This window comes from Protopterus annectens, chromosome 8.part0, assembly GCF_019279795.1.
Source record: "Protopterus annectens isolate FY-2018-M chromosome 8.part0, PAN1.0, whole genome shotgun sequence".
In the NCBI taxonomy this organism is placed as follows: Eukaryota; Metazoa; Chordata; order Ceratodontiformes; family Protopteridae; genus Protopterus; species Protopterus annectens.
Window position 1 is genome coordinate 150,665,101 of NC_056741.1, and position 27,335 is coordinate 150,692,435.

A 27,335-nucleotide genomic window follows, 5' to 3' on the forward strand; every position below is an offset into this window, starting at 1 on the left:
GAGTCAGTGGGGGGAAGGCCTAGGGGGGTGACTGGCTAATTAGAGCCATGAGCTTAGGGAAGAGCCTTGTGGACCTGAGTTGAGGTGAAACAGGCCTGGAAACAGGCTGAGTCTTTGGCGGGGGACCGCCCTCCGACAAGCGGTCAGGGGACCGCTTGCGAGGCCAGTTCTTCTTGACCTTATCCCATTCCCCGGGCCTCTTTGCAGGAGGGTGAGTCCCAGAGGCAGAGGAAAGGGAAGAAGAAGCAGCAGCCACAGCATTCTTAGTGGGGGAAGGTGGGATGCCTGTCCCAGCAGTGGAGGGCAACAGGCCCTTGGCAATCAGTTTGTTCCACCTGTTCTTAAGTGCTCTGGGATTAAACCCAGTGCAAATAAGACAGGGGGACCTGAGGTGGGCCACCCCCAAACAAACCACGCACAGAGTGTGGCCATCCACCGGAGAAAGCTTATGGGCACACTCTGTGCACTTTCTGAAACCAGGCTTTGGGGTGTCTGCCATGCCTTAGCCGGTTCAAAGGAAACCCACACACATGCTACCACAACAAAGAAAGGAGGGGAGAAAGATAGAAAAGCCTACAAGAAAAGTAGGTCAGGCACAAGTCACCTTATCTTTTACGATACAGAGTGCAGTGTCAGGACATCCAGTCTATCTACGTACATCATGGCATGGTTTTTAGGCCCTGTACTTTCTTGTTGAGAAACCCTTATAGTCTCTCCAGTTGCTGCAGGTGTCTGGTGAGGTACATGCAAAAGGGAGCGTTGTACTCATAGTGCTCTGATGAGGTTTGAGCACAGGTGTGTTATATCATCCTCACACCTGGATATGATGGTCTGACTTATTAGGTGCACAAAGTAGAAGGCTTTCCTTACAAGTGTGGAAATTCGGTGATCAAAGGTCAGATTGCTATCTACCTGTGTTCCCAGGTCTTGCACCACTGAGTTTTAGCTTGTGTCAATGCTGTAGTTAAGGAATTCCACTTTGCAAAAGGCAAATATAATGAGACATTTTTGCATTTCTTTGTAGACCGTGTGGCTTTGGCACAAATCATTTGTCTGTGTTAGCCCCTCCTGTAATATGTAAACATTGCTGGTGGACTCAGTGATCGCACCCAATATGGAATCATCAGCAAACTTTGTAAATCAAAGGACATTTACTTTAGCCTGGACATCCAAGAAATTGATTCCAAACAGTAAAGGGCCAAACACAGAACCTAGTGGTCTGCCAATGGTAACTGCTCTACTGGTAGAGACTGATTCACCAACTTTCACAGTATGTGTTCTGTCAGTGAGCCAATTGGCTAACCATCTAGCGATGTAAGGGTTAATCCCCAAATAGGAGAGCTTCTCACTGATACCTAAGTGGAGGATTGTGTCAAAACCCTTGGCCAGATCAACATAGGCAGTATACACTGTCTTACCTTCATCCAGCCCTTTGGTGACTTTGCTGAAGAAGTCTACAATGTCTAATAAGCATGATCTACCGTTAATGAAGCCAAATTGGGTTGGGTCTAGAGTTTGAAGGTCACCTATGTCCTTGTTGATAAAGTCCATGTTGATTCTTTCCATGGCTTTGCAGATGACACTGGTTAGACCTATCGGTCCATATTTCCCAAGGTTGGTTGATGGCCCACCTTTGTGCACGGAGAATACTGCTCTTATTTTCTACTTCACTGGAATCAGCTCAGTTCTCAGGCTATGGTGACAGAGGATAGTAATTTGGTCTGCTAGGTCTTGTTTTAGATTGCTTAGTAAGTGATACATACAATATATGTATAGCTGTATGACAACTTTGATGGCATGGGTTACAATCGTGACAGTGTGGACTGCGTCATATAAATGGCATGGACACCTGTCAACTAGCCTGGATTATTCATAATGTCACAAACAGGTATAGCAGTGTCACTCCTAACACATCCAGCAGATGTTACAGTGTCAGGACAGTTTGCTTGATTACCCTCATAAATTGCTGATAGCTCATAATAATTGTACAAGTGTGTTAGTGCAGAAACATCTATGATCACTCACAATCACATGTGTCAGAGACACTGGATTACTGGTGGTATTATTCTGATATTGTCCATGATTGTGTGTGCTTCAGTTTACTGTTGTCCATGAGTCTGTAACTATGTGTCCCACTTAATGGAAACCTCTGCTGACATTACAGTCATATTCAGACAACTCATTTTGCACAGCTTCACAATATGCAGGTAACCCCTATTGGAGATAACATCCCCAATGAATGCCCTCTCCATTGTACATGTCAGGATGCTCACATCACAAAGACATCTTCTCCACTGTTGTCACCTTGTGTGACAGTCACATAGTAAACATTTGCACTGTGCAGTCTGTATTGCATCATGTCATAATGGTTGAAAGGCAGAAGTTCCATGGTACAGTTAAGGAATGCGCTTTCTAATGAATACAGAATCTTAACTGCAGTGCCACAGGGTTCAGTACTGGGCCCTCGTCTTTTTTATGTCTGTATGACTACCCTACCAGTATGTAAGCACTGCGGTTTAGCAAAATTCACCAATTCTATTAAAACTGCCTACCTGGTAACTAAATGCACTTATTGTAAATGATTACCGAATTACCTAGATGAACTTAATTTATGGAATATTAAGAATAATGCTTCCTTTAATTATAAAAAGAATGAAAGACTATTTTGAAAGCCAAAATCATGAATATGCATACGTCCTAGGTAATCAGCTACTATCAACATGTAATTATATACTGATGCTGCAGTTTTAATAACCAATGACTTCAGCTGGGCTGAACATATAAATAAACAGACAAAAAAACTGTTACAGCTTATGAGAAAGATTATATGCCACTTAGCTTTTAGGTGACTGACTCTTTTTCCTCCTCTGTACAAGACAATGATAAGACCCATATTAGAGTATGGTCATGGGTTTTGTTTTTATAATGTGAGTGATTTTAAAAACAAAAAGAAAAAAAAAACATATAGTGAGTCCAAAAAAGAAGTTATGTACTCACCATAATGTTCTATCTGAGTAGGTACTTCACTTGTCTGCAACCTGTGGTATCGGATCCGATCTCGGATCCGAGCCGGCAGCTTTACTAGCTAAAAGATCCAAGCTCCTAGCTCCTCCCCTTACCCACAATCCCCTGCTACATACTCCCTTTCCCCAGATCGAGTTTGCCTAAACTAGCAACCAAGACACTCGGCCAAGTACCATAACCTACTGCCTAACTGCATGAACCAATGTCATTCATAGTCAGGAAGCACAATACTGGATAGGGAGCATGGAGGGGGGGGTCGGTTGCAGACAAATGAAGTATTTACTCAGATGGAACGTTATGGTGAGTACATAACTTCTTTATCCGAAGTAGTTACTTCATTTGTTCTGCAACCTGTGGGACAATGTCCCCAGCTATCTAATAAAAACCCTGGGAGGTCCTCAAGGAAGGATATTCCGGAGCACCGCAGAGCCAAATGAAGCCCTACTCCTGGATATCATATCCAATTTATAATGAGAAATTAATGTATGAGAAGAGGACCAAGTAGTTGCTGAACATATATCATCCAGAGGAACTCTGGACCAAAACGCTGCAGAAGTAGCTATGGAACGAGTTGAATGGGCATAGACTCGGGAAGGAGCAGGTTTCCCTGAGGCTAAGTAAGCATGGATGATGCATTGCAAAATCCAGTTTGCTAAAGTAACTTTGGTAATAGCCTTTCCTAAAGAAGGTTTGGCAAAGGATACAAACAATTGATCAGACCTACGAGTAGCCTTCGTCCTCTCCAAGTAAAAGCACAGTGGTCTATGTATGTCCAGTTTGTGTAATTTATATTCCCCTTTGTTCTGGAAGTTGGGGAAAAATACTGGTAAATTAATCGACTGATTAATATTTGATTCAGAGGCCACTTTGGGCAGAAAGGAGGGGTTAGTCCTGAGAGACACTCTATCCTTATGAAAAATTAGATAAGGGGGTATCATGCAAAGCACTTGAAGTTCTGAGATCCTTCTGGCTGATGTAATAGCAATCAGAAAGGCTGTTTTCCAGGATAAAAATTTTAATTGAACCGAGGCGGCCGGTTCGAAGGGCAGACTCGATAATGCCTGTAGAACCAATGTCAGGTCTCATGGTGGAAACGTAGTCTTAACTGGTGGCTTCAGCAGAAAAATTCCTTTCGAAAACGTTTTGCATATTTTAGCTGAAGCCAACGATCCCAGCCCATCTCCTATGTGAAAATGAGAGATGGCTGCCAACTGTACTTTAACTGTAGATGGACTGGCTCCTTGATGAAAAATATGTCACAAGAATTCAAGAACAGTTTGGATAGGGACGGTAAAGGGACCCAAACCCTTGTCTGTGGCCAAGATAGAAAAACGCTTCCACTTACTACTGTAAATTTTTCTGGTAGTAGGTTTGTGTGCTGCTACCAGAATGCCTTTCACTGGTGAGGAGATACCGGGAGTCCTTGCCATCAGTGGAACTAGAGCAACCAAGCCGCGAGCTTGAGGTTTTCCAGGTTTAGGGGTTGCAATCCCGCAGGATTCGAAATCAGATCCGGGATGGGATCTGGGATCCAAGATCCAAGGAGGAACTACACTGTGAGACTGCAGATAAGGGAACCAGATCTGATGAGGCCAGAATGGGGCTATGAGGATAACTTTGCTCCCCAACCTACGGGCTTTCTGTAGGAACTTTGCCATGAGAGGAAGAGGGGGGTAAGCATAGAGGAGACCGGGTGGCCAAGCATGAACCAGAGTGTCTCTGGGGCTCTCCCCTGGTGGGGGAATTGGAGCGAAAAACCTGCTGCATTTTGTGTTTGACGGAGAAGCAAAAAGATCGCAGCAAGGTAGACCCCACTTGAGGAAAATCTGTTTAGCTAGTGACGGGTTCCAGAGACCACTCGTAAGGTGTGAGGATAAAATGACTCAGCTTGTCCGCAAGAATGTTGGACCGTCCCGGAATGTGCGTTGCTATCAGGAAACGGTTGGTGGATATCGCCCATTCCCAAACTCTCACAGCCTCCCGACAAAGGGGATAAGATCTGGTTCTTCCCTGTTTGTTCATGTACCAGACTACTGCCATGTTGTCTGTCTGTATTGCAATAGTCCCCAAGGGAAGAAGGTCGTGAAGAGCTTGCAACGCTAGAAGCACCACCCTCATCTTTAGGACATTGATATGCAGAGCGGTCTCCAAGGGAGTCCACGTGCCTTGGATGGTTCTGCCCATAGCATGCCCCCCTCACCCGAGGCGAGAAGCATCCATGGTCAACGTGGCTTGGGGATGAGGCATCACGAAGGGTCTCCCTTCCCGCAGCTCCCGTGAGCGAAGCCACCAGAGGAGGGAGTCCCTGCAAACCTTGCTCAGGGGAATAGGAGTGTCTAGGGGGTGTAGCTACAGAGACCACTGGACTTGAAGGGTCCATTGAAGAATTCTCATTCACAGACGTGCTTGCAGGGAAAGACTGATTGCTACCGCCATAGATCCCAGCGCTCTCAGGACTAATTCTGCCAACGGGGCTGGGGACTGAAGAAGTGCCATAACATGACGTGACAAACTGCTCAATCTGTCTGATGTTAAGAAGGCCTGAGAGAGGCGAATATCTATTTTGGCCCCTATGAATTCCAGAACCTGTACAGGATGAAGGAAGGATTTCTGCAGGTTTATTGAAATGCCCAGATGCTGGGCAAGAGTGAAAGAATAGTCTCTGGCCGAACAAAGCTGATGCCTGTTGGAGGCGGTGAGGAGCCAGTCATCCAGGTATGGAAAGACCTGAATGCCCTGGAGTCTCAGGTGGGCTGCAACAACTGCCATGACCTTGGTGAACACCCTGGGGGCTGTGTTGAGGCCGAACGGAAGAACCCTGTACTGATAATGTCTGGCTCCCAGCCGAAAGCAGAGAAACCTCCTGGATCGTCTGTCCATAAGAATATGGTAGTACGCATCCTGGAGGTCTATGGAGCACATCCAGTCGTTCTCCCAAAGAAGGGGGAGAATTGATTGCAGAGTGACCATCTGGAACTTTTCTTTGGGAATGAACAGGTTCAGGGAAGAAAGGTCTAGAATTGGTCTTAAGTCCCCCGTCTTTTTTGGCACTAAAAAGAACCTGGAGTAATTGCCCAATCCGAACTGGTATGGGGGGACGTGCTGGATGGCTCTTTTTTCTAGCAGCTTCGAAACCTCCGAAGCTGCCACCTCCCTTTGATCGGGTGGGACATCGGGGAGGCGCTTCGCAGGAGGAGGAAGACTTAGAAAGGGAATGGTGTAACCTCTGGATATGATTCGGAGCACCCACCGATCTGTCGTAATGGACTCCCAATTTTGGAGGTGCTCCGACAGACGCCCCCCGACTGCCTCCAGAGAGGGATAGCCGGGTAAGCCCTCAGGGCTGTTGCGCGGGCCTGTCCGAGAACATTTCTCTAGACCCAAAATTATGCAGCCCCCCTCTGCCTCTGGGCCGGCGTCCACCTTGTCCTCCTCTGCCTCTGAAGGACGAGGGATCCGAAGCTGGACGGGACTGCTGAGACCTTCGGAACCACATCTTCTTTTGTCCCCTCTGATTCCTAGAGAAGGATCGTTGGGGATTAGAGAAGCAAACTCCGACGGCAGACAGCGTCTTCCCGTCCTTTTCGCTTTGGACCAGCGTCTGGCGGACGGTTTTGCCAAAGAGCGAAGAGCTGTCATAGGGTGCGGTCACGAAGGATACCTTGAAGGGTTCTGCAAAATCGCAAAGGCGGAGCCAGGCGTGATGCCGCAAGGTGACCTCTGCTCCGCCAGCTCTAGCTGCTCCCTCCGTGGCATGGGAGAGTAGCCGCATAGAAGTGTTAAAAATAGATTTCAGTGTGGCCATGCGAGTTGAGGAAAATCCTCTTATCCTCAGCCGTCATGGACTCCGGGGGAGCTCCAGCGTATTCCTTTATTAAGTCTCACTGGAGTCTGATAGCGTGCACCATGTAGTTCAGCACCCTTACAGAGAAGGTAGCTGAAGCAAACATCCACTTTCCAATGCGGTCCAACGTCCTAGATTCCTTATCCGGAGGATGGATCGAGGAACTCTCCTGTGCGAGTTCCTTCTTCGTGGCAGCCACCACCAACATGGCATCCACTGATAAACCCTTAGACCAAGCCTGCCTATCCGAGGGAGGGCTAAGAATTTTATCTGGCCTTCTTGGAATTGGCTCCACGGTGTCCGGTTCCTTCCACGCCCTGGTAGTAATTAGGTCTACCAGGGAGTCAGCCGGGGGGGACACCCAGGAGGTAGACGGGCCTGCATCAAACACAGACTTGTCTGAGGAAGGTTTTTGGGCAGACCACCCTCCTCTAATTCGCAACATTTCCATGATGTCTCCAAAGGAGACATCCTCAGGGGGTGATCTTGGGGAACCTTCCCCTTCATCCAAATCTGTGTCTTCCGTGAGGGACTCAGGGGAGTCAAGGTGCCTCCTTTTACACTTCCGATTGCGAGGAACCTCCTCGGTGGGGCTATCCAAGGAGGACTCGCCCACGGGGTCCTGTTCCTCTAAGGGCAAAACTGGAATGTTGGTGCAGGCTGTCCCAATGGCCGGATGATGGAGGATATACCCAAATGCGTCGGGGGGTGGTTGGATCAGACACCCGGATCGGGGATCTGGAAGGCCTCGACAAAACCCTCTCCACTACTTCAAACGCTGAAGGCAAACCACTTTCCCCAGGCTCCGAAAGCAGCCCCCTTGGCTCCAAGGTAGGGATCGACGTCGGAGCCGAAGTGGTCGGACCCGAGAGGGAAGTGTGCTCCGACCTGAATGGAGCCGAAGACACACCTACCCCCATGGATCCAACGCTCGGCACTCGGCCCCGAGAGCTAGGATCCGACAAGCTCGAGGGCAACGTCGGCGTCGAAGTAACCGGTGCTGTCGGCGCTGACAAACTCCCCGGTTCCAAAATGGCCCGGATCCGACGACTCCGAGACCTCAAACCAGGTCAGAGAAGGAGCTATTGGGGTAAAGAAAGGGGCTGCTCTCCCCCCCCCCGGAGGGGGAGGAGGCAGGAGCACCCCCATCTGCATTTGAGTCTGCAAAAATCGACGCATCATCCGATCCATGTCTGCGTCGGTCAGGCTCCTTGTCAATCTAGAAGAGGTCGTTGAGGCGGGCTGGGAGGGCCGCCTCGAAGACCTCGATGGAGACCGGTACTCCTCCTCTGGCTCCGGCGAGAAACTAGGTGAACGGAGCCGAGAGGGAGAGGATCTGGAGGCCCTTGTAGAGGGACTCGTAACTTTAGATGGCGGGGCCGAGGGATGAGTCTCGGCCCGCCTCTTGTGACTCTTATGCTTCTCTTTATGCCTCTTCTCTTTAGAGGAAGAAGAGTCCCCCTGACCCTGAGAATCTGAGCGAGGTTGAGTCCCAGACAGGGTAGGGGGTTCCAAAGGCCCGGGGGCCGCAGTCGCGGCCTGTGCCTTAGATGGAGAGGAGGAAGAAGAATCCTGCGGTAATAATCCCACCAGGATTAACTTGTTCCTCCCATCCCTGGTTGTCCGGGGGTTAAAAGCTGCACAAATTTGGCAGCTGGTGGACAAATGGGCCACCCCCAGACAAAGAACACACTGAGTGTGGCCATCAGCTGGGGAAAGCTTATGGCCACACTCAGTGCACTTAGAGAATATGGCTTTGGGCCCTTCAGCCATAATGCAGAACACACTCACACACTTAGGAGAGGGAAATAAAAATTAAGACAAAAAATTACCACAAGATGTTTAAACTAATAATACTACACGACGACTAGGACGCTAATACACACACACACACAACGAAAAGTATTCAAGTCTAACTTTTTTTTAAACCAGAAAGTTCTCACCCACTCCTAGGAGCTCTTTACTTGAAGCTTCTCTCAGCCGCGGCAAACGAGATCTGGGGAAAGTGAGTATGTAGCAGGGGGTTATGGGTAAGGGGAGGAGCTAGGAGCTCTGATCTTTTAGCTAGTAAAGCTGCCGGCTCGGATCCGAGATTGGATCCGATACCCACAGGTTGCAGAACAAATGAAGTAACTACTTCAGATCGTATTTTACTAAACTTATACCAGCAGTCAAAAATGTTTGAGGAATCTAAAATTATATTCTGTTCAATGCAGACTTGTTAAGGTTTACTGGTGTATAAAAAGCTTATATGATGAACTAACTAATAAAAGCTCAGATATCACTTCCAACTGCCATCACAGACTTAACAGGAATAATGACTTGCTAGTATGTTACAGCTGGACTACCCGAGTGAGTCTTTCACTGTCCATGCAAGTAGGAAGTGAAATAAGCTACCATCAAATAAATGTAAACATTTCTGATAGCCTTAGGACATTTAAAACCAAACTTAACAAGGGGTTCAGTGATAAGGTTTATTTTCCTATCGCTACCTAGAAACTGGCTTCCAATTACCTACTTTGAGGTCCTTAGTCATAATTTTACATTGAAATACTGAAATATAGCAAATATCTCATGGTGCACTACACTACCAATGGCAGCTGACATGAGAGACAGCCTTCATAAAACAGTTTTAAGGCAGTAAGCGACAAGCTAGTTATATCTTACTGTCCTGAGTTTGAGTCACATAACAGCTGCATACAATCTGTATGACTATGAGCAAGTCAATCAATGAGCCTAGTACTCATTGGGTAGTGTCACCCTTCTAAAAATAGATCTTACCTAATTAACAAACAAAAATAAATCAATCAGTACATACGTACATCCAGATGAGCATAAACAAACAAGCGAACAGCTCAGCCCTAGGAAGTGCACCAGCAACAATTTGTTTGCAGCCTACTGTTGACATGGTAGCGTTGCTGAAAGTTTGTTGTACTTTATATTGTAATATAACATGTATACTTTGCCTGAACCATTTTACCATTTTAACACTCTACACTCAATCACATTGTTTCTAAATCATGGACAATTCTTTTAAGCGTTATTAAAGTCATTCTTAAACCATATTAAATTACGATGAAATATAAGATGCCTATTCATTACATAATGTTATCATTTCATAATATCCCAAACTGTATTTAAGCATTTTCCAGTACAATGGCACTTCATACACAAACAGAAATGTTCAGGACTGACAGACACACTGTATCTCATAAAGCAAACAAAGGAAAAATATCAACAAAGAATGTTAATAGTACTAAAAGATTGTGGATATAAGGTATATAAATGTCATAAAAAATCAGTTCAGGACAGTCTGAATAAACAGGAATTATGTTTCTTGTCTATGTCTGGTTTGCAGTTGATTGTGGAGAATTAAAGCTTTTCCTCTGCTGTAATGACCAGAGGAATATACTGCATTATATTTAAGGGGCGAACATGTAGGCAACACATTATTTATCATTTTCTGTGGAGACGACTTTTTACAAATCATTTCAAATCTAATTACATAGTTGTAGTAATCTGTGATGACTGTGGGATGAAGTAAATGTATCAGAAGGAAAAAGCATATTATGAAGGGAAACAAAAGGAAATTTACCTTCTGGGAAAGCATGAGAGTTCCACATGTATGGAATATCGTACATCTCTGATACTGTATCTGTAAATTTCAGGCTGCAGAAAATGGGCTTTCTCATGCTCGTATCTGTTGAAACATCTAGCCCCATATCCTGAAATAAATACATGCATTGATAAATAACACAAATGAAACATTCTGCATATCTGCATATGTAATATTTATCTATCTATCTGAGCCCCCTTCAAAATATCTAAAACCCATAACATCTAATTTCATAACACTGAGACCAGAGCATCTAAAACCCATAACATCGAATTTCATAGCATCTAACACTACAAATCACATGAAAATAGCATCCCCTCCACATATAACGACACCAAACTACCAACCGAATACTCACATTTCCGAAACCGGCAGAAGCGTGAAATTCAAAATACTGAAGCACGGACATTTTGAATTTCTGCTTCCGGTGGTACGGAATGTGGATGTTTGGGCTTAATTTTGGTAAGTTTGTTTGTGTAAGTATGTTGGTTGGGAGTTTAGTGTGTAAGTGTGTGTTGTGACTGTTATGTGTGTTTGAGGGACTGTAAGATGTGTGTGTGTGAGTTTCGTTTGTGTTACTGTTTGTGCGATCTCAGACTTAGAATACATAAGTAGGGGAGTGTGGGGGGTGCAGGGGCCTTGCCCCCCCCTGCTTATATGTAGTTTAGATTAGTTTGTTTGATTGTGGGGGGGGATTGTGTATGTTTATGTGTGTACTGTATGTGTAGCATGGGTACGGGATTTTGAATTTCGCGGTTATGTGTTTTCGAGTTTGTGAGTTGTGGTTGGGTTTTTGGCTTTGTGGTTTCGGAATACTGAAATTCGAGATTTCAATATTTTGAAATTACAAAGTGGACCCATATATATATATATATATATATATATATATATATATATATATATATATATATATATATATATCAGTTTACTATCATAATTTCGAATCCAGTTCCATCGACCGCACTATGTTTGAACACGGAAAGTCAAACACGGCAATGTCGAACTTTAAAAGCAAGCCTAGGAACGGGTTTTAACATGGGTCGAGATAGGTGTTCACTGCTATTGCCGAACTACAAACCTCACCCTTAGCTCGACCCATGTTAAAACCTGTTCCTAGGCTTGCTTTTGAAGTTCGACATTGCCGTGTTTGACTTTCCGTGTTCGAACATAGTGCGGTTCATGAGTTGATTCAAAATTATGATAGTAAACCATATATATATATATATATATATATATATATATATATATATATATATATATATATATATATACAGACACACACACACACACACACATATATATATATATGTATATGTATATATATATATATATATATATATATATGTATGAGACATTTACAGTAATCAGTTAAAATGTTTTTGAAAATTAGTTCTTAACTTAAAAACGTCTTTATAAGTACTTATTTTTGTTAAAATGTGTTCAGTTAAACACAGTTAATAGAGGACATAGGTTTATCCTACCAATTTCATTTCATACCATGGAATACATTTTACACTCCATAGGTTCACAGGTTCAAAGGAGATTACTAGGCTAACTGCTTAATAGCTCTTACTAGCCAAGCCAATATAACCCGATTTTACCAAATATATGGTCTTAAGGGGAAAGAGGATGGCATGGATTTGTGCCTATTTATTGAGTATCTTACATATTGCCTGTGTTCTTAAGGGACACAGGCACTACCTCAGGTGTGAATTTGCGATTCCCCATCCATTGATCCAAACTGCATTTGAAGAGTGCTAGCGAAGGGCTCTGCTTAATGTTAATAGGAAGCCTATTCCAAAGAAGGGACAATCACTACAGCATGTTTTGCTTAAATTGCTGACTAAGTTTAGATTCCTAGATCGAATGGCACTTGTGCTGTTTGACTTGCGGATGTGTAGCAGTTCCATCAAGGCTGAATTTGTGAGTGCCTTGTACACTGTTCCTTGTCCAAATAAACTACAGCTACTGCCATCCCAGTAGTATAGAGAGATAAAGCCCTAACTACAGCCTAAACAACCCAGGATCAATCAGCAATTTGGGTATCTGATGGCAGAGGCCATGGATTGAGGAGATTGCCCAGCTGGATATTTGGGAAGGTTAGGGGACATAGCTGCTTTAGAGACCAGGTCCGGAACATGCTGCTATGATACACATCCTTGACCGCCCAGCCTGATATAGTAATGTCTGCATACTTGGGGGGAAAGGGCCTTAGAAAGAATTCTGGTATACTGGTCAGCTTATCAGATAATTGCTGACTCTAGCTATACTCTATGACTCTTTCCAAGGCTACCGACGGCAACCTGAGACGAGGGGTAATTCCTGTAATAACCATGATTTCCTAATCCCCTTTCTTCCCATCAGGTTGGTACAGGGGAGGAAGAGTCAGAGAGATAGACAGATGACCAGCTGATAGGCTGATGGATACTGAGGACAAAAAAAATACAGAGCAAATATTCTGTCAGCAAAATTAATTTTTACTGCCACTCTTACTACAGACCCATAAGTTCCAACAATCCAAAATTGAAATAGTTCTACATTTAGCCCATCTGCATGTTATGTCTACTTCTTGCCTATTACATTTAGTGAGGCAGTATCACATTGCTTAACGTGGAACTTCACTTAACTGTATTTTTATGTAAACTATAATAAAAAGAATACAAAACACTGAATATCCAGTAGACTGAAGACAACAGAATAAACAAGCTGGAATATGCCTACTTGTAAAAATGCATAAAAAAATAACACCTCCCCAAGCAAGCATATACTAAGGCAAAAAAATGTAAGGAAATGCAGTTTTTGTGATGAGTGCAGAAAAAGAATGTGTAGAAAAAAAAAGTTATGTGCTTACCATAATGATAAATTCGTGTTATCCTATTTTTGTCAGGTTCAACCTTTGGGACTTGGCTCTAATTCGGATCTGGTCTCGGCATCTTCAAACATTTAGATCCAGGGCTCTGACACCCCCCCCCCCATAATTCCCTCACCCCTGTCAAATTACCTCAGACTGAGTTTGCCCCATGTAAGAATATGTGTAACAAGAAATAAAACTACGGATAGATAAAACATAATTCACTAGAAAAGAAAGACAAAGGTGTCAAATGGATAGAATAGTAACTAACTTGTTGAGGTTACAAACAAGTAGACTCCTGTAAAAGCTATCCATTCTCCAAGGAGCTATAGGTGACAATTTGGAAGGGAGATGGTGGGAAGGATGTAGAAACAGATGAAAATAGCACAATGTAGATCTATTTTTATGGTAAGTACATAGCTTTCGTATCCCATGTCCATTTTCATCTAATTCAACTTTTAGGACATTATCCCTAGCTACATGATTTCCCAGGTCAAATTATGGAAGGATATTTCTGAGAACAGCAGAGCCAAAACAGGAGTGAGCTCTGTATTATACATGCAGTTTATAGTGAGATGCAAAGGTGTGCACTGAAGACCAGGTAGCAGCTGCACAAATTTCATCAATTACACTGGTCTTGTGAAATAAGCTATCAGTTTTTAATGAGGTTTAGATCCAATTTTTCATAAACAAAGGATATACAGTTTGGCAGCCATCTTGAAAAGGTGATTTAGGAAACTCCTTGTTCCACCTTAGATTTAGAAAATGCAATGAATAATTGGTCTGATTTCCTAAAGTTCTTAGTTCTATGTAAGTAAAATCTAAGTTGTCAAGTAAATGTAATGCATATTTACCTTTATTAAAATATTTCAGAAAAAACACAGGTAAATTAATGGTCTCATTTATATTGGACTTGGATGCCACCTTAGGCATGAATGACAGATTTGGTTTCAGGAACTGGAGAACTTCAAAATGGAGAACATCAACATCTGTGCAGTGAGAGGCCTGGTTCAATTCTGGGAGTAACAACAAGTACAGAAGACTTCACCCACCAGGGAACTTGTTTTAATAAGGTCAATATTCACTTAAATACCTTGCCACCTGTAAACCTAATAAACTGAGTCCAAAAAAGCACTGGTGAATGTCCCCATAACTCCCTCTTGTAATCTGTTTATGCTGATAAGCATTAGGTAGGAAGGGTTAGACTTTCCTGTAGCCTTCTTTCTTCCACGATTAAAGTAAAAACAGTGTGCTTTCTACTGTTCAACAGACGAGCGTAGTCTGCTCTGCACCTCCAAACAGTGCATTTCTCAATAAACTAAGTGAAACAAGCATGCTACAAAAGGGAACTGAAAACGGGCTCTCTGCATTGTAAATTGAGAAGCAGGTAGGGAACTGTGTAGTTTTTAACACTAGGGCCTAGGAACAGAGTATTGGGCATAAAAAAAGAAACAAAAAACTGTGCTTGTAAATCATACCGGCACATGCTGCCTCTAGGCATTTGCTTTACTGGTTTAGCCTTGCTTCGTTCGCTCTGTGCCTCACCCTGACCCCATATCCCAACCACCCCCGGTAGTGCTATATTTATAGTACCACTGGCACGTCCCCTTAGTTAACCAACTACACGTGCTCCTAGAACCCAGCAAACTCCTAGCACAATAATACACCCTCTATCCACCCCACTATCCATATTAACCCACGCATAACTATTCTATTCTCCCTAATCTTTTATCACCACATACACGCAATACAGACCCTACCCTGGTAATTTACTATGACTACAGCTAAAACACTAATGCTGCTACCCTTAGTAGCCCTGCTATTCATTCATTATCACCTAAGCTCCTATGAATATGTATAGCATCTTGAAATCCAATACCCAAACTCTCAAACAGCCACCAACTCAGCATGTAATAAATTTATCCACCACATAGCCACCCCCTCTCCTAATTCCTAACCTATTCCTAAGGTGGTTTACACAAAAGGGCTTGAAGTTCAAAGTGGGACTGTGTGATAGCCTGTACCACCACTCTGATGTCTCATGGAGGGTCAGGATCCTGAATTGGAGGGTGAAGAAGAAAATTTCTCTTAAGAAAAGCCTTAGATACCTTTAATGAAGTAAACTGAGCTTTCATTCATTTGTGGTCAATTTTTATTTGTGAGTGATTTTCCACAGTGGGAAGGTTGGAAAGTTAGAGTGGAGAGCATTGCTCCCAGGAGCGACTGCTTTGAATTGTGTTGGTGAAGCTATAGGAGTCTCATTATGGCCTATGTAAAAATTAGAAATGGCTAGTCAGTTGAATTTTGATTGCTGAAAAACTAGTACCTTTTTGGAATAATTCAGACAAGAATTCTAGAATAGAGGGAAGGGGAGTTGAGAAAGGGTCCAGACCTTTCTCATAGCCCAGAAAGTAAATCTTTTCCATTTGCTTTGATACACTCTTCTGGTGCTAGATTTGTGTGAAGCAGAAAGAATATGAACTACATTTTCAGTAAATCTGGCATCCCTGGCAATCATTATAATTGGAGTAACAAGGCAGTTAATTTTTAGGGAGTCTAGGTCAGGGAGAGGATGCCCAGAACGATGAGAGATCATATCCGGCCTGTGAGCCAGAGTCCAAGGAAGACTGAGCAGTTAAGACCAAAGATATGAGAACCAAACTTTTTAAGGCCAATACAGGGCAATGAGGATCACCTTTGCCTTGACCCTTCTGGCTTTCTGAATGAATTTTGTAATTAGAAGAAAATCAGGGATGCATAAAGGAGACCCAGGGGGGCGACTGCAGATCAGAGCTTCCCTCTGTGACTGACCCTGTGTAGGATCAGGGAGAAAGTAAAATCTGCATTTGTTGTTCAGGTAGGAGGCAAACAGGTCACAGCAAGGTTGGCCCCAGTGACTGAAGATTTTGTTCGCCACTGTTGTATTGAGGGACCACTCAAAAGAATGTTCCTGCTTAGTATGTCTTCTAGAACACTGGAAGTCCCCAGAAAGTACATTGCCATCAGAAAGCAATGGGAAGACATCACCCAATACCAAACCCTTGTGGCCTCTTGACAAAATGGATATGATCTGATTACCTCCTGTTTGTTGAATGTACTAGACCAAAGACACTGTCTGTCTAGATTGCAATCACACCCACCAGAAGAGTGTCTTGAAATGTCTGCAATGCCAAATGGACTGCTCTCATTTCCAGAACACTGATATGGAACTTGGTCTTTAAGGGTGTCCATGTATCTTAAACCATCCTCCCCTAATAGTCCCCCCCTCCCCCACTATAATGGGGCAGCATCTGTGCTAACTACTTCCCATTTCTCATTCTGCATCATGTACTAAACATTCCAGACTAGGTCCATCAGCTCATATAAAACTACTGATGCTATCAACCCAAATCTTTAATTAAATGTGGCAAACAGATCCTAATTTAAATGCTAAAATCTATTAATCTAGCTGCCAACCACCTCCCAGCTGAATATCTTCAAAAAGCAGCTGATGCCATAGCACTTCCCATTTCTATTCTGATCAACAAATCCATCTCAGAAGGATCCATCCCAGCAATATGGAAAATATAACATGTTATACCTCTCCAAAAAGGAGGCAGTTCCACAGAATTATCTAACTTTAGACCTATAGCCATTCTTTCAACACTAGCTAAAATTATGGAAAGATGCATAAACAAATTATGCACTTTCTTATTCAAAATAGATAGCTCGCTGACTCTCAGCATGACTTTAGGCCATTCCATAGTACCACCACAACTCTTCTATCTTTCTCTAATGTTATCAATCTTCATTGTAACAACAACAAACTATCTTCAGTACTCTTCCTAGATCTCTCAAAAGCTTTCAGTATGGTCAGCCATCAGCTACTGCTCAATACCCTACAAACCATCGGTTTAGACCAACATGCAATACAATGGTTTCACTCCTACCTAAATGGTAGACAGCAGGCTGTCTTATGGCAGAGCAAGCTGCCACCCAAACTTCCTCTAACCCTAGGTGTCCCACAAGGGTCTGTACTAGGTCCCCTTTTTTCCTCTATCTTTATCAATGATCTGCACACCACCATCCCAGGAGCCACCCGCATCCAATAGATGACTCAATGCTAATATGCTCTGCCTCCTCTCCTACACATCTTCTAACCCTTACCCAGACCACTTTCAGCATGGTAGAAACATGGCTAGCTAATCACTGCCTGCTTCTAAATCCTAACAAAACCAAGCTACTACTTTTCTCCCCTAACTGCACAATTTCTCCTCCTTCCTTCAACATCAAATCTAGCAATGACACCATTATCTCCCCTGATGACCATACAAAGGTTCTAGATGTAATAATAGACAACAACCTTAAATCTGATAAACATGTAAATCACACTATTAAGTCCAACAACAAAACCTTGGCTCCCTGTACAGAGCCAAACCTTTCCTCACGCCCCTAATTAGGGTAGCTATTGCAAGATCACACCTCCTCTCTACCCATATGTACGCCTCCCCTGTACTCACCAACCTATCCAAAACTGATCTCAACAAATTATCAGGATGTTGCAATCATACAGCCAGATTCGCTACTGGAATGGCTTTTAGGACACACCATTTCCAGAACCTCAAAGCACTGGAATGGCTAGAGTTTCCTACCTTTCTACAGTTCAACCAGCTTATAGTAGTGCATAAAATACTCCACCAACCTGATAACACCCCTGCCCTCAAAAATATTCTCACCCCTCATAGTGCCCCCAGGCCATTACGCTCAGCTGATAAACTAATGATTCTTCTTCTTCTACTTTTCCCGGTTAGGAGTCGCCACAGCGGATCACCGTCCGCTCATGATTGGCAGTGGAGTTCTTACAGTGTTGAGTTGCCAGCCCGGCGCCCAACCTTCCACAGAAGGCACACACACATGCGATCAGATGTAAGTCAGCACATTGTGTATATTGATATCTGCCTGTATTCTTTGTCTATATTTTTCTAAACATGTCTGCTTGAGTTTATCACTCAGTATGTACTGTCTCTTTTTGGTATGTGGAGCTTTTCTCCCCGGGCCTCCACTGAAAATGGACATACGTCCAGTCGGACTATCCAGGTCAACAAATGTAAAATAAAATAAATAAATAAATAAAAGCTCCAGAGAGCACCCCTGCAATACCAGGCTACAATTCATACCACACCTTTCGGCCACCTAACCTGGAAAGAAACACTAAAGGTGGAGGTGTGTCCATATTCACCAAGGATATCCACACCTCCAGGCTAATTGCCCAACATAATGCATCCGAGATTCTCCAGGTGCAACTAACACTAGGCAAGACTGGAATCCAAATTGTAGCTTGCTACAGATCCCCCACCATGCCCCATGATTCCCACTCCACTTTTCTTAACATACTGGAAAGTATTAAGGCACAACCAAATGCCCTAATACTGGGTGACTTCAACTACCCTGCCATTAACTGGGAAAACTACTCATGTACCAACACATTTGCTCAATGATTTTTGGAAATCATAAATTCCCATGACTTGGATCAACTTATCCATACTCCAACCAGGGGCACCAATATCCTAGACGTGGTCATTACCAACATGGGCGATCGATGCTTCAACCCAGAGGTCAGCTCCTCGCTGGTCAGATCCGACCATAAGCTAATCACACTAGACATCCACATCCTGTCCCCACCCCCCATTAAGGTAACCACTGTAAAAAAACTTCTCCAAAGCCAACTTCATGCTTCTCAAGACAGAAGTGGCAAACTTCACGACACCCATTCAGATGGAAAGTAGAAGTACGACTGCTGCATCATACACCAATGCACTGTAAGAACACATACACGAGTGGATGGACCGTGCCATCCCAAATAAAATGAAGATGCTCTCCTCCAAAAAAAGAAAGCCAATCTGGTGGTACCCTGCCATAAACAAACTCTACAACAGAAGGAAGAAACTGTTACAAAAAAGAGTAAAATCCCAAGATTGGAAAAACTCCAGATTGCCAAAGATTGTAAAGACAACCACAAGGCATTCTATAGTTATGTCAAGAATCTCAATGGCAACACTCAGATCTGCTCTGAGTTACAGCACAATGGCACTAAATATACAGAACCAACTGATACTGCCAACATCCTGGCAGATAAGTCCAGTGTTAATTTCACCAACCTCTCACCCCCCAAAAGGGCCCATCTCTATACAGGAAGAATACCAAGCCCCCATAATCACGGCCACACAGGTAAAGACCGCACTCTCCAAAGCCAAGAATACAGCATCCATGGTACCAGACAACATCCCGGACTGTGTTCTGCACGAACTACAAAACAAACTGGTACACCACCTAAGTACCATGTTCAATCATAGCCTCACTTCAGGCTTTGTGCCTACTGAATGGTGCACAGCTACGGTTATCCCACTCCACAAGGGGGGATCCACCATGGACCCCGGGAACTACTGCCCCATTAGCCTGATGAGCCTGATCTGCAAGGCCATGGAATGTATCATCATGGAGCTTATAAACAAAGACATAGGTAACCTTCAAACTCTAGTCCCCACCCAGTTTGCGTTCGTGAAAGGCAGATCATGTCTCCTAAACCTGATTGACTTCTTTGAAACAGTCACCAGAGCCATGGACGAGGGTAAAGTGGTTCACCCAGCCTATCTAGACCTCGCCAAGGCATTCAACACCATCCCCCACTCTGGAATCATCAATAAACTCACTAAACTGGGCATAAATCCCTATGTCACGAGGTGGGTTGCCAACTGGCTCACTGACAGAACCCACACCATGAAAGTAGCTGACTCCATATCCGACTCCAGACCAGTGACAAGTGGAGTACCACAGGGTTCGGTCCTGGGTCCACTCCTGTTTGGCATCTACTTCTCTGACGTTCAAGCCAACACAGAGGGTCTATGGCTAACAAAGTTTGCAGATGACTGCAAAATGTGAGCTGTTACTGAATCCCCAAAATGATGTGGACATTCTACAAAAGGGCCTCTCTAAGACAGATGACTGGTGTCAAAGCCATGGCCTCAAGCTCAACGCCAAAAAATGCATAGTCATCCCCTTTGGGAAAAACCCTGTCCCCATGAACTACCACATAGGTGGTAATCCACTTAACATCGAAAGTGTGATAAGAGACCTAAAGACACAGGTGGAGAGTAGTCTCTCCTTTGATAACCACATTGCCACAGTAGTCAGGAAATCCTTCTACATGGCACACCTCATCACAAAAGGTTTCTCATTCAGAAAAAAGGAGGTCATTGTTCCTCTCTACTCATCCCTCATTAGACCTGTTATAGAGTACAATGCCCCATTTGGTATGTACCTCACAAGACATTTACAACAACTGGAAAGGCCACAGAAATACCTCATAATGAGGAACGCCAGCCTCAAGCAGATGCCCTATGTAGACCGTCTCAAAAAACTCCAGCTCTACTCTGTCGCATATCACCTACTTAGAGGCGATCTCTGCCTAACATACAAAGCCATGTCAAACCCAGAGCTGTTAGGCATGCTACACTTAAAGAAATCCCAATCCCTCCGAGCCACATGCTTCAGGGACCTAAACCTTGTCACCACAATAAACAAAATATGCTGGAGGGATAGGTTCCTGTCCCAGATACTACCCATACTCTGGAACAGACTGCCCATTCATGTGAAGCAGGGCACCTCATTAGCCCTCTTTAAGAGAAATCTTGACATTTAGATGGGAAATAGGAAATTCACCCTGGGGATCACTTCTGTGGCTCTGCTCGACAGGGGCACAGGAAAATAACTTTTGGGTGACAAAAGCCAGGGAGTCTTTATGGTTATGCTTGTGCAGGCTCTAGGGCTGATAACCTAGTACCTACCTATGAACCTATGAAAAGTCCTGTCTTTATGAAAAAATAAATAAGGTGGTTTACAAAAAAGGGCTTGAAGTTCAAAGTGGGACTGTGTGATAGCCTGTACCACCACTCTGATGTCTCATGGAGGGTCAGGATCCTGAATTGGAGGGTGAAGAAGAAAATTTCTCTTAAGAAAAGCCTTAGATACCTTTAATGAAGTAAATTGAGCTTTCATTCATTTGTGGTCAATTTTTATTTGTGAGTGATTTTCCACAGTGGGAAGGTTGGAAAGTTAGAGTGGAGAGCATTGCTCCCAGGAGCGACTGCTTTGAATTGTGTTGGTGAAGCTATAGGAGTCTCATTATGGCCTATGTAAAAATTAGAAATGGCTAGTCAGTTGAATTTTGATTGTTGAAAAACTAGTACCTTTTTGGAATAATTCAGACAAGAATTCTAGAATAGAGGGAAGGGGAGTTGAGAAAGGGTCCAGACCTTTCTCGTAGCCCAGAAAGTAAATCTTTTCCATTTGCTTTGATACACTCTTCTGGTGCTAGATTTGTGTGAAGCAGAAAGAATATGAACTACATTTTCAGTAAATCTGGCATCCCTGGCAATCATTATAATTGGAGTAACAAGGCAGTTAATTTTTAGGGAGTCTAGGTCAGGGAGAGTATGCCCAGAACGATGAGAGATCATATCCGGCCTGTGAGCCAGAGTCCAAGGAAGACTGAGCAGTTAAGACCAAAGATATGAGAACCAAACTTTTTGAGGCCAATACAGGGCAATGAGGATCACCTTTGCCTTGACCCTTCTGGCTTTCTGAATGAATTTTGTAATTAGAAGAAAATCAGGGATGCGTAAAGGAGACCCAGGGGCTTACTGCAGATCAGAGCTTCCCTCTGTGACTGACCCTGTGTAGGATCAGGGAGAAAGTAAAAGCTGCATTTGTTGTTCAGGTAGGAGGCAAACAGGTCACAGCAAGGTTGGCCCCAGTGACTGAAGATTTTGTTCGCCACTGTTGTATTGAGGGACCACTCAAAAGAATGTTCCTGCTTAATATGTCTTCTAGAACACTGGAAGTCCCCAGAAAGTACATTGCCATCAGAAAGCAACGGGAAGACATCACCCAATACCAAACCCTTGTGGCCTCTTGACAAAATGGATATGATCTGATTACCTCCTGTTTGTTGAATGTACTGACCAAAGACGCTGTCTGTCTAGATTGCAATCACACCCACCAGAAGAGTGTCTTGAAATGTCTGCAATGCCAAATGGACTGCTCTCATTTCCAGAACACTGATATGGAACTTGGTCTTTAAGGGTGTCCATGTATCTTAAACCATCCTCCCCTAATAGTCCCCCCCCCACCACCATAATGGGGCAGCATCTGTGCTAACTACTGCGAAATGGGAGAGCTGGAAAAATGAATGACCTGTTGTTAATGCTGATTATGTGATCTACAATTTTATGCTGGTTCTGCATACTAATGGTAGCTTGACTGGGGTGTTTTGGGGGGTGATAACATTGAGACCACTGGACTGAGAAAGTCCATTGCATAGCCCTCATATAAAATCTGGACACAGTAACAAGGATGAAGGCTATCAACCCTAGAAGTTTTAGAATTAAGAATGATGGAGAAGATAGATTCGCTAGTAATTGTGATGCTACTTGGCAGACTGAATGAACCCTGTGTGGAGGTAAGATAGCAATCTGAGTTGTGGTGTTTACGTGACATCCCATAAATTATAAATTCTGAGTCTGGAGCAAATTGCTTTTCTGTCTGTTCAATGTAATCCCAAGAACATGAAGCAGTTGGAGTAAGAGGTCCCACTGGAAAATTAGCAGAGCCTTGGCCAGAGTGGTAAGAAGCCAATCACCTAAGTACAGGAACACCTGGAACCACTGCAGCCTGAGGCAAGCTGTTACTGCTGCCACGCATTTGGTAATCACCCAGAAGGCTGTGGTGAGTTCAAAGGGCAGAGCTCTGAATTGAAAATGATTGGCTCCCAGCCAGAAAGGGAGAAATCTCCTGGAGTGTCTCTGTATCTTTATGTGGTTATAGGCATCCTGGAGGTCAATGGAGCACATGCAGTCATCCTTTTAGAGTACAGGCAAAATGGACTGAACCGTGCCCATCTAGAATTTTGTCTGTTTCACTTATGGGAAAAGATTTAGGTCCAATATTGGTCTTAGGTCCCCTCTCCTTTTTCGGACAAAAAAAAAAAAACTGGAGTAGACATCAGATCATATCTGGTCAGGCAGCACCTGCCGAATGACATTTTTTCCCCAAAGGCTTGGTAATTTCTGTTGCTGCAGATTCTTACTGATTGGGTGACACTAAGGAAATACTTGATTTTGTCTGAGGCATTGCTAGAAATAGGATTCAGTGTCTTCTGTTTATTATCCTTAAAACCCATGAATCTGAAGTGATGGCTTAGCAGGTTTGAGGGTGTAGGGATAGGCACCCCCAGAATGTGGAAGTCAGACAATCCTTCAGAAGCGCTAGAAGGATTTCTTTGTAAAGGATCCATAAAATTCTTTGTTCTGTGGTCCGCTTCTGCCTCTTTGGAAAAAGTACCTCCTCCTCTGCTGCAGGAGGGTCTGTGTGAAGTGTCCTGGGTAAATGATTATTAGAGAAGGATCTCTGAGGAGTGGAGAAACGGATTCCTTCAGCAGAAAGAGTCTTATCATCTTGTTTGCCTCGCATCAGTGTGTCCTTAACATTCCCGCCAAACAATGTAGTACTATCAAAAGGAGCATTGATGGAAGACGTCTTAAAGCCCTCTACTAAATACACAACTGCATCCAGGCATGGTGGTGTAAAGCTATCCTGATACCTGCCTCTCTGACTGTCCCATCAGCTGCATTTGAAAGCAGACACATGGAGACATTTGTAATAGAAGATAAGGTAGAAAGCTGGGCTCCTACTGGTTTGGATATTTGTTGGTAAGTTACCTGAAAGAGAATTGGCAGTCTATTTGGTTAATTTTTTTTGGAACTAAATAATATGAGCCATGCAATTCAACACTCTCAGGGAAAAGTCACTGAAGTGTATGCCAGTTTTCCAAATCTGTCCAAAGCCCTGGACTCCCTCTAAGGGGAATGCACAGATTAACTCTCTGATAGCTGGACCCCATTCCTAAGTCAAAGAATGATTAAAGTTCATGAAATTAGTTATGTTTCAATCTTTGATGTTAGCCAGAAGTGCTCTTTGCAGCACCCGCAATGTGCCCAGTAATGACTCTTGCAATTCATACGGATTTACTTGTATTGGTAACATATCTAAGTACGATTGTAAAGTTTTTTTTTTATGAGACCCATTGATCCTAGTACTATTGGAACTTTCTGGCTATCCTTCTTCCACATTGCCCTCGGTTTTGCCTGCAGATCCTGGTATTTTATGACTTTGTGTCTTTCTGTACATAAAACACTATGGCACTGTAGTTAATGGATGTAGCAATTTCAATGATGAATGATACTTTTGTCTTATTTTCATGGACTACTATATCTGTTTTTTTCATATCTATTTTTTGAACTGTTGGTAATGGGTGATCCCATATGATGTAAACTTCATCATTTTCTATAACGCGTTGTGGCTTAGATTTCCAATGTTTTTCAGCTACTTTAATATTGTAATGTCTGTACAATCCCCAGTGCAACAGTTTTGCCACATTATTATGTCTTTCAGTATACCGTCCTTTTGCTATTTGCATATCATAACCAGCAACAAGATGTGCGACTGCTTCCAATTCTGTTTTACAAAACCTACCTTTGTCAGTTTCTAGCACATGTTCAATGGACTTTGTAAACCAACATGTGCATAGTCCACTATCTTGGACTAGCAATATTAACCTTTCAGCTTTTTGGTTTAAATTTACCTGTCCTTAATCATTCCTGCATTCGATCCTGATCAACGTGAGGCTGTTCCAAGAGTTTTCTATACTTGCAAATATATTTATGCATTTTACACATTTCTTGCCTTCTCATCTGATCCTTCACCTTATATTTTTTCTTTTGCTTTTTGGCACATTCAGTTGCTGCCTGATTTTTATCTACTTCTGGTTTGATTTTCATTCCTGCTTGATGCCAATATGTTTCTGCTAAACTAAGCAGGAAAGTCATCTTAGACTTATTCTCCTCATGTTTTAAAACTTTCACTGCATTTGGAGGTCAGCAGATATGTATGCAGTCCTACAATTGCAGATCTATATATGTAATCAGTACCGGGAATATATAGTCTTGGTATACACTGATTTTTATAAATCAGTTAATAAACACAAAGCATCTTTCTTGCTTTACTGTCCAACTGATCCAACACCTTTTGGGACCAGTCAATCACTCCAAAACTGTATGTTAAGATAGAAAGAGCAAATTGGTTTATAGCTTGGACTTTATTCCTGGATATCAGTGCTGCTTTCAGTATAGATTTTCCTTCTTTGTGGCTACTCTATGACTATGGCATCTGGGGGACCCTTACTCCAGTGAAGTTTGTCTTTGGCACCATCAAGATCCTGTCAGATTTCTTTGGTATGGGCTCTGTTGTGTTAGGCCCCTTCCAGACTCGCTGAGTCAAAAGATCAATAAGACCTTTTGGGGGATGGAACACAAAGGATGTAGAACAGCCGGCTCCAAAAGTCTTCAGAAACACAGATTCTTCTGGGGAAGGCATATCTGTGGACCATCCTCCATTCTGCTTGACTAATTTTAGAATTTCTCCAAAGAAGATGCCTTCAAAGAAGATGCATCCAAAGAAGGATCTCAGGGAACCTTAACCTTCCTCCAAATTTGTGTCTTCTGTGATGGATACTGGTGATAAATCCAAGAGCTTCTGTTTGCACATTTCCTTTATATGTACCTGTCATTGGGCAGTATCTGGCAATGAGTCTAAATCACAAAACTGCACACAAAGTCACAAACTGTAGCAAGCACCAAAAAAGGTTGTCACCATTCAAATTCACGAATAAATCCAAGGTTGACACAAACACTTTGTGTGCAGTTTTGTTATTTCTTAGTTTCCTGGTCTTTTCGTGTAATGAGTCTAAATCAGACTGAGAACTCAAAGACACCACTTTCCCAAGATGTTTGGAGACTGACTGTCCCTGTTAATGACAAACAGTGGATTGCAGAGCATAATATGTTTGAGGTCAGGTCAAATTTGAAAAGGATGATGGCCATGGCACCTCTTATCTTGAATGTGAGAGGACTCACTGGAAGGTCTCAAAGGCCAAGGAATCAATAGGAGCCAAGGAAGTCTCTCTAAAAGCTGGTACAAAGAGAAAAAGAGAGAGAGAGAGAGAGACACCCCAAAGCCCCAATCATCACTGGTTCTGAGGACAAAATCTGAGCTGAGCTATTGACAGATGATGCGGTGAGAGGAAGGGACAGCTCCAACAACGTCTCCTCGAACATCGGCTCAGAAGTTCTGGTTCTGACTCTAATCTCAATTTGAGAGGCTTGGAGCTGAGAGAGACTCGGTCATAGTCGGAGCTGAAGTGGATGGAAATACTGGCATCAACATAGGTGCTCCGGAGATATTCATTTCCAAAGGATAGACCTGTAATGGAGTCAAACAAGGATGGCTTGATAATAATGTTCCTGACTCTATCAGAGGGGAAGGAGCCAGAAGTACCCCCAACTGTATCTGCGTCCAAAGGAATTTCTGTTTCATTCTCTTGATGTCGGCTTCAGTGAGACTCCTAGCAGAATGGGCAGACCAGGAAGAAACAATTGACAAAGACCTAGATCACTGTTGCAGAATGAAGCTAAGGACGGATCAGATCTGAAGCGAAAAGCCTGGATGGGGATAAAGAGTGGATCCAAAGGCTTCAGCAATTTTGTGCCAGACCCACTGAGGCTGTGAGATCCAGAGACCTTTTTTTTTTTTTTTTCAATGCCCTTTTTGGGAATATTGTCTTGAATGGGCTCCTTCAACTTTGAACCCTCATTATCATTTCTTTTGCTGTCTCTTTCTCCATTGGACTTGAAAATCAGGGAGAAACTACTGAAGATCCTGAAGTAGATTGAAGGAGGTTCTTTAAAATAAATCTGAAGAACTTTATGGCCAAACAAAGCACATGCATCACATTCTGTATCTAGGTGTGCCACTCCCAAACAGTATATGCAAAAGGAGTGGGGCTCCTGAGGAAGAATTTTTGGCCATATTTTCCACACTTCTTAAAACGTTTGTCTGACATCTTAAGG

The 27,335-nt window shown here is 43.3% G+C and overlaps 1 protein-coding gene across 1 annotated transcript in view; it reads right to left on the reverse strand.

Moving 5' to 3' along the window:
• LOC122808680 (alpha-2-macroglobulin-like) overlaps positions 1–27,335 on the reverse strand; it is a 2,380,392-nt gene that overhangs the window by 166,331 nt on the left and 2,186,726 nt on the right. Inside the window, exon 17 of the mRNA XM_044079659.1 lies at positions 10,464–10,593. Coding sequence (XP_043935594.1) covers positions 10,464–10,593 — 130 coding nt within the window. The remainder of the gene's footprint in view (positions 1–10,463; positions 10,594–27,335) is intronic.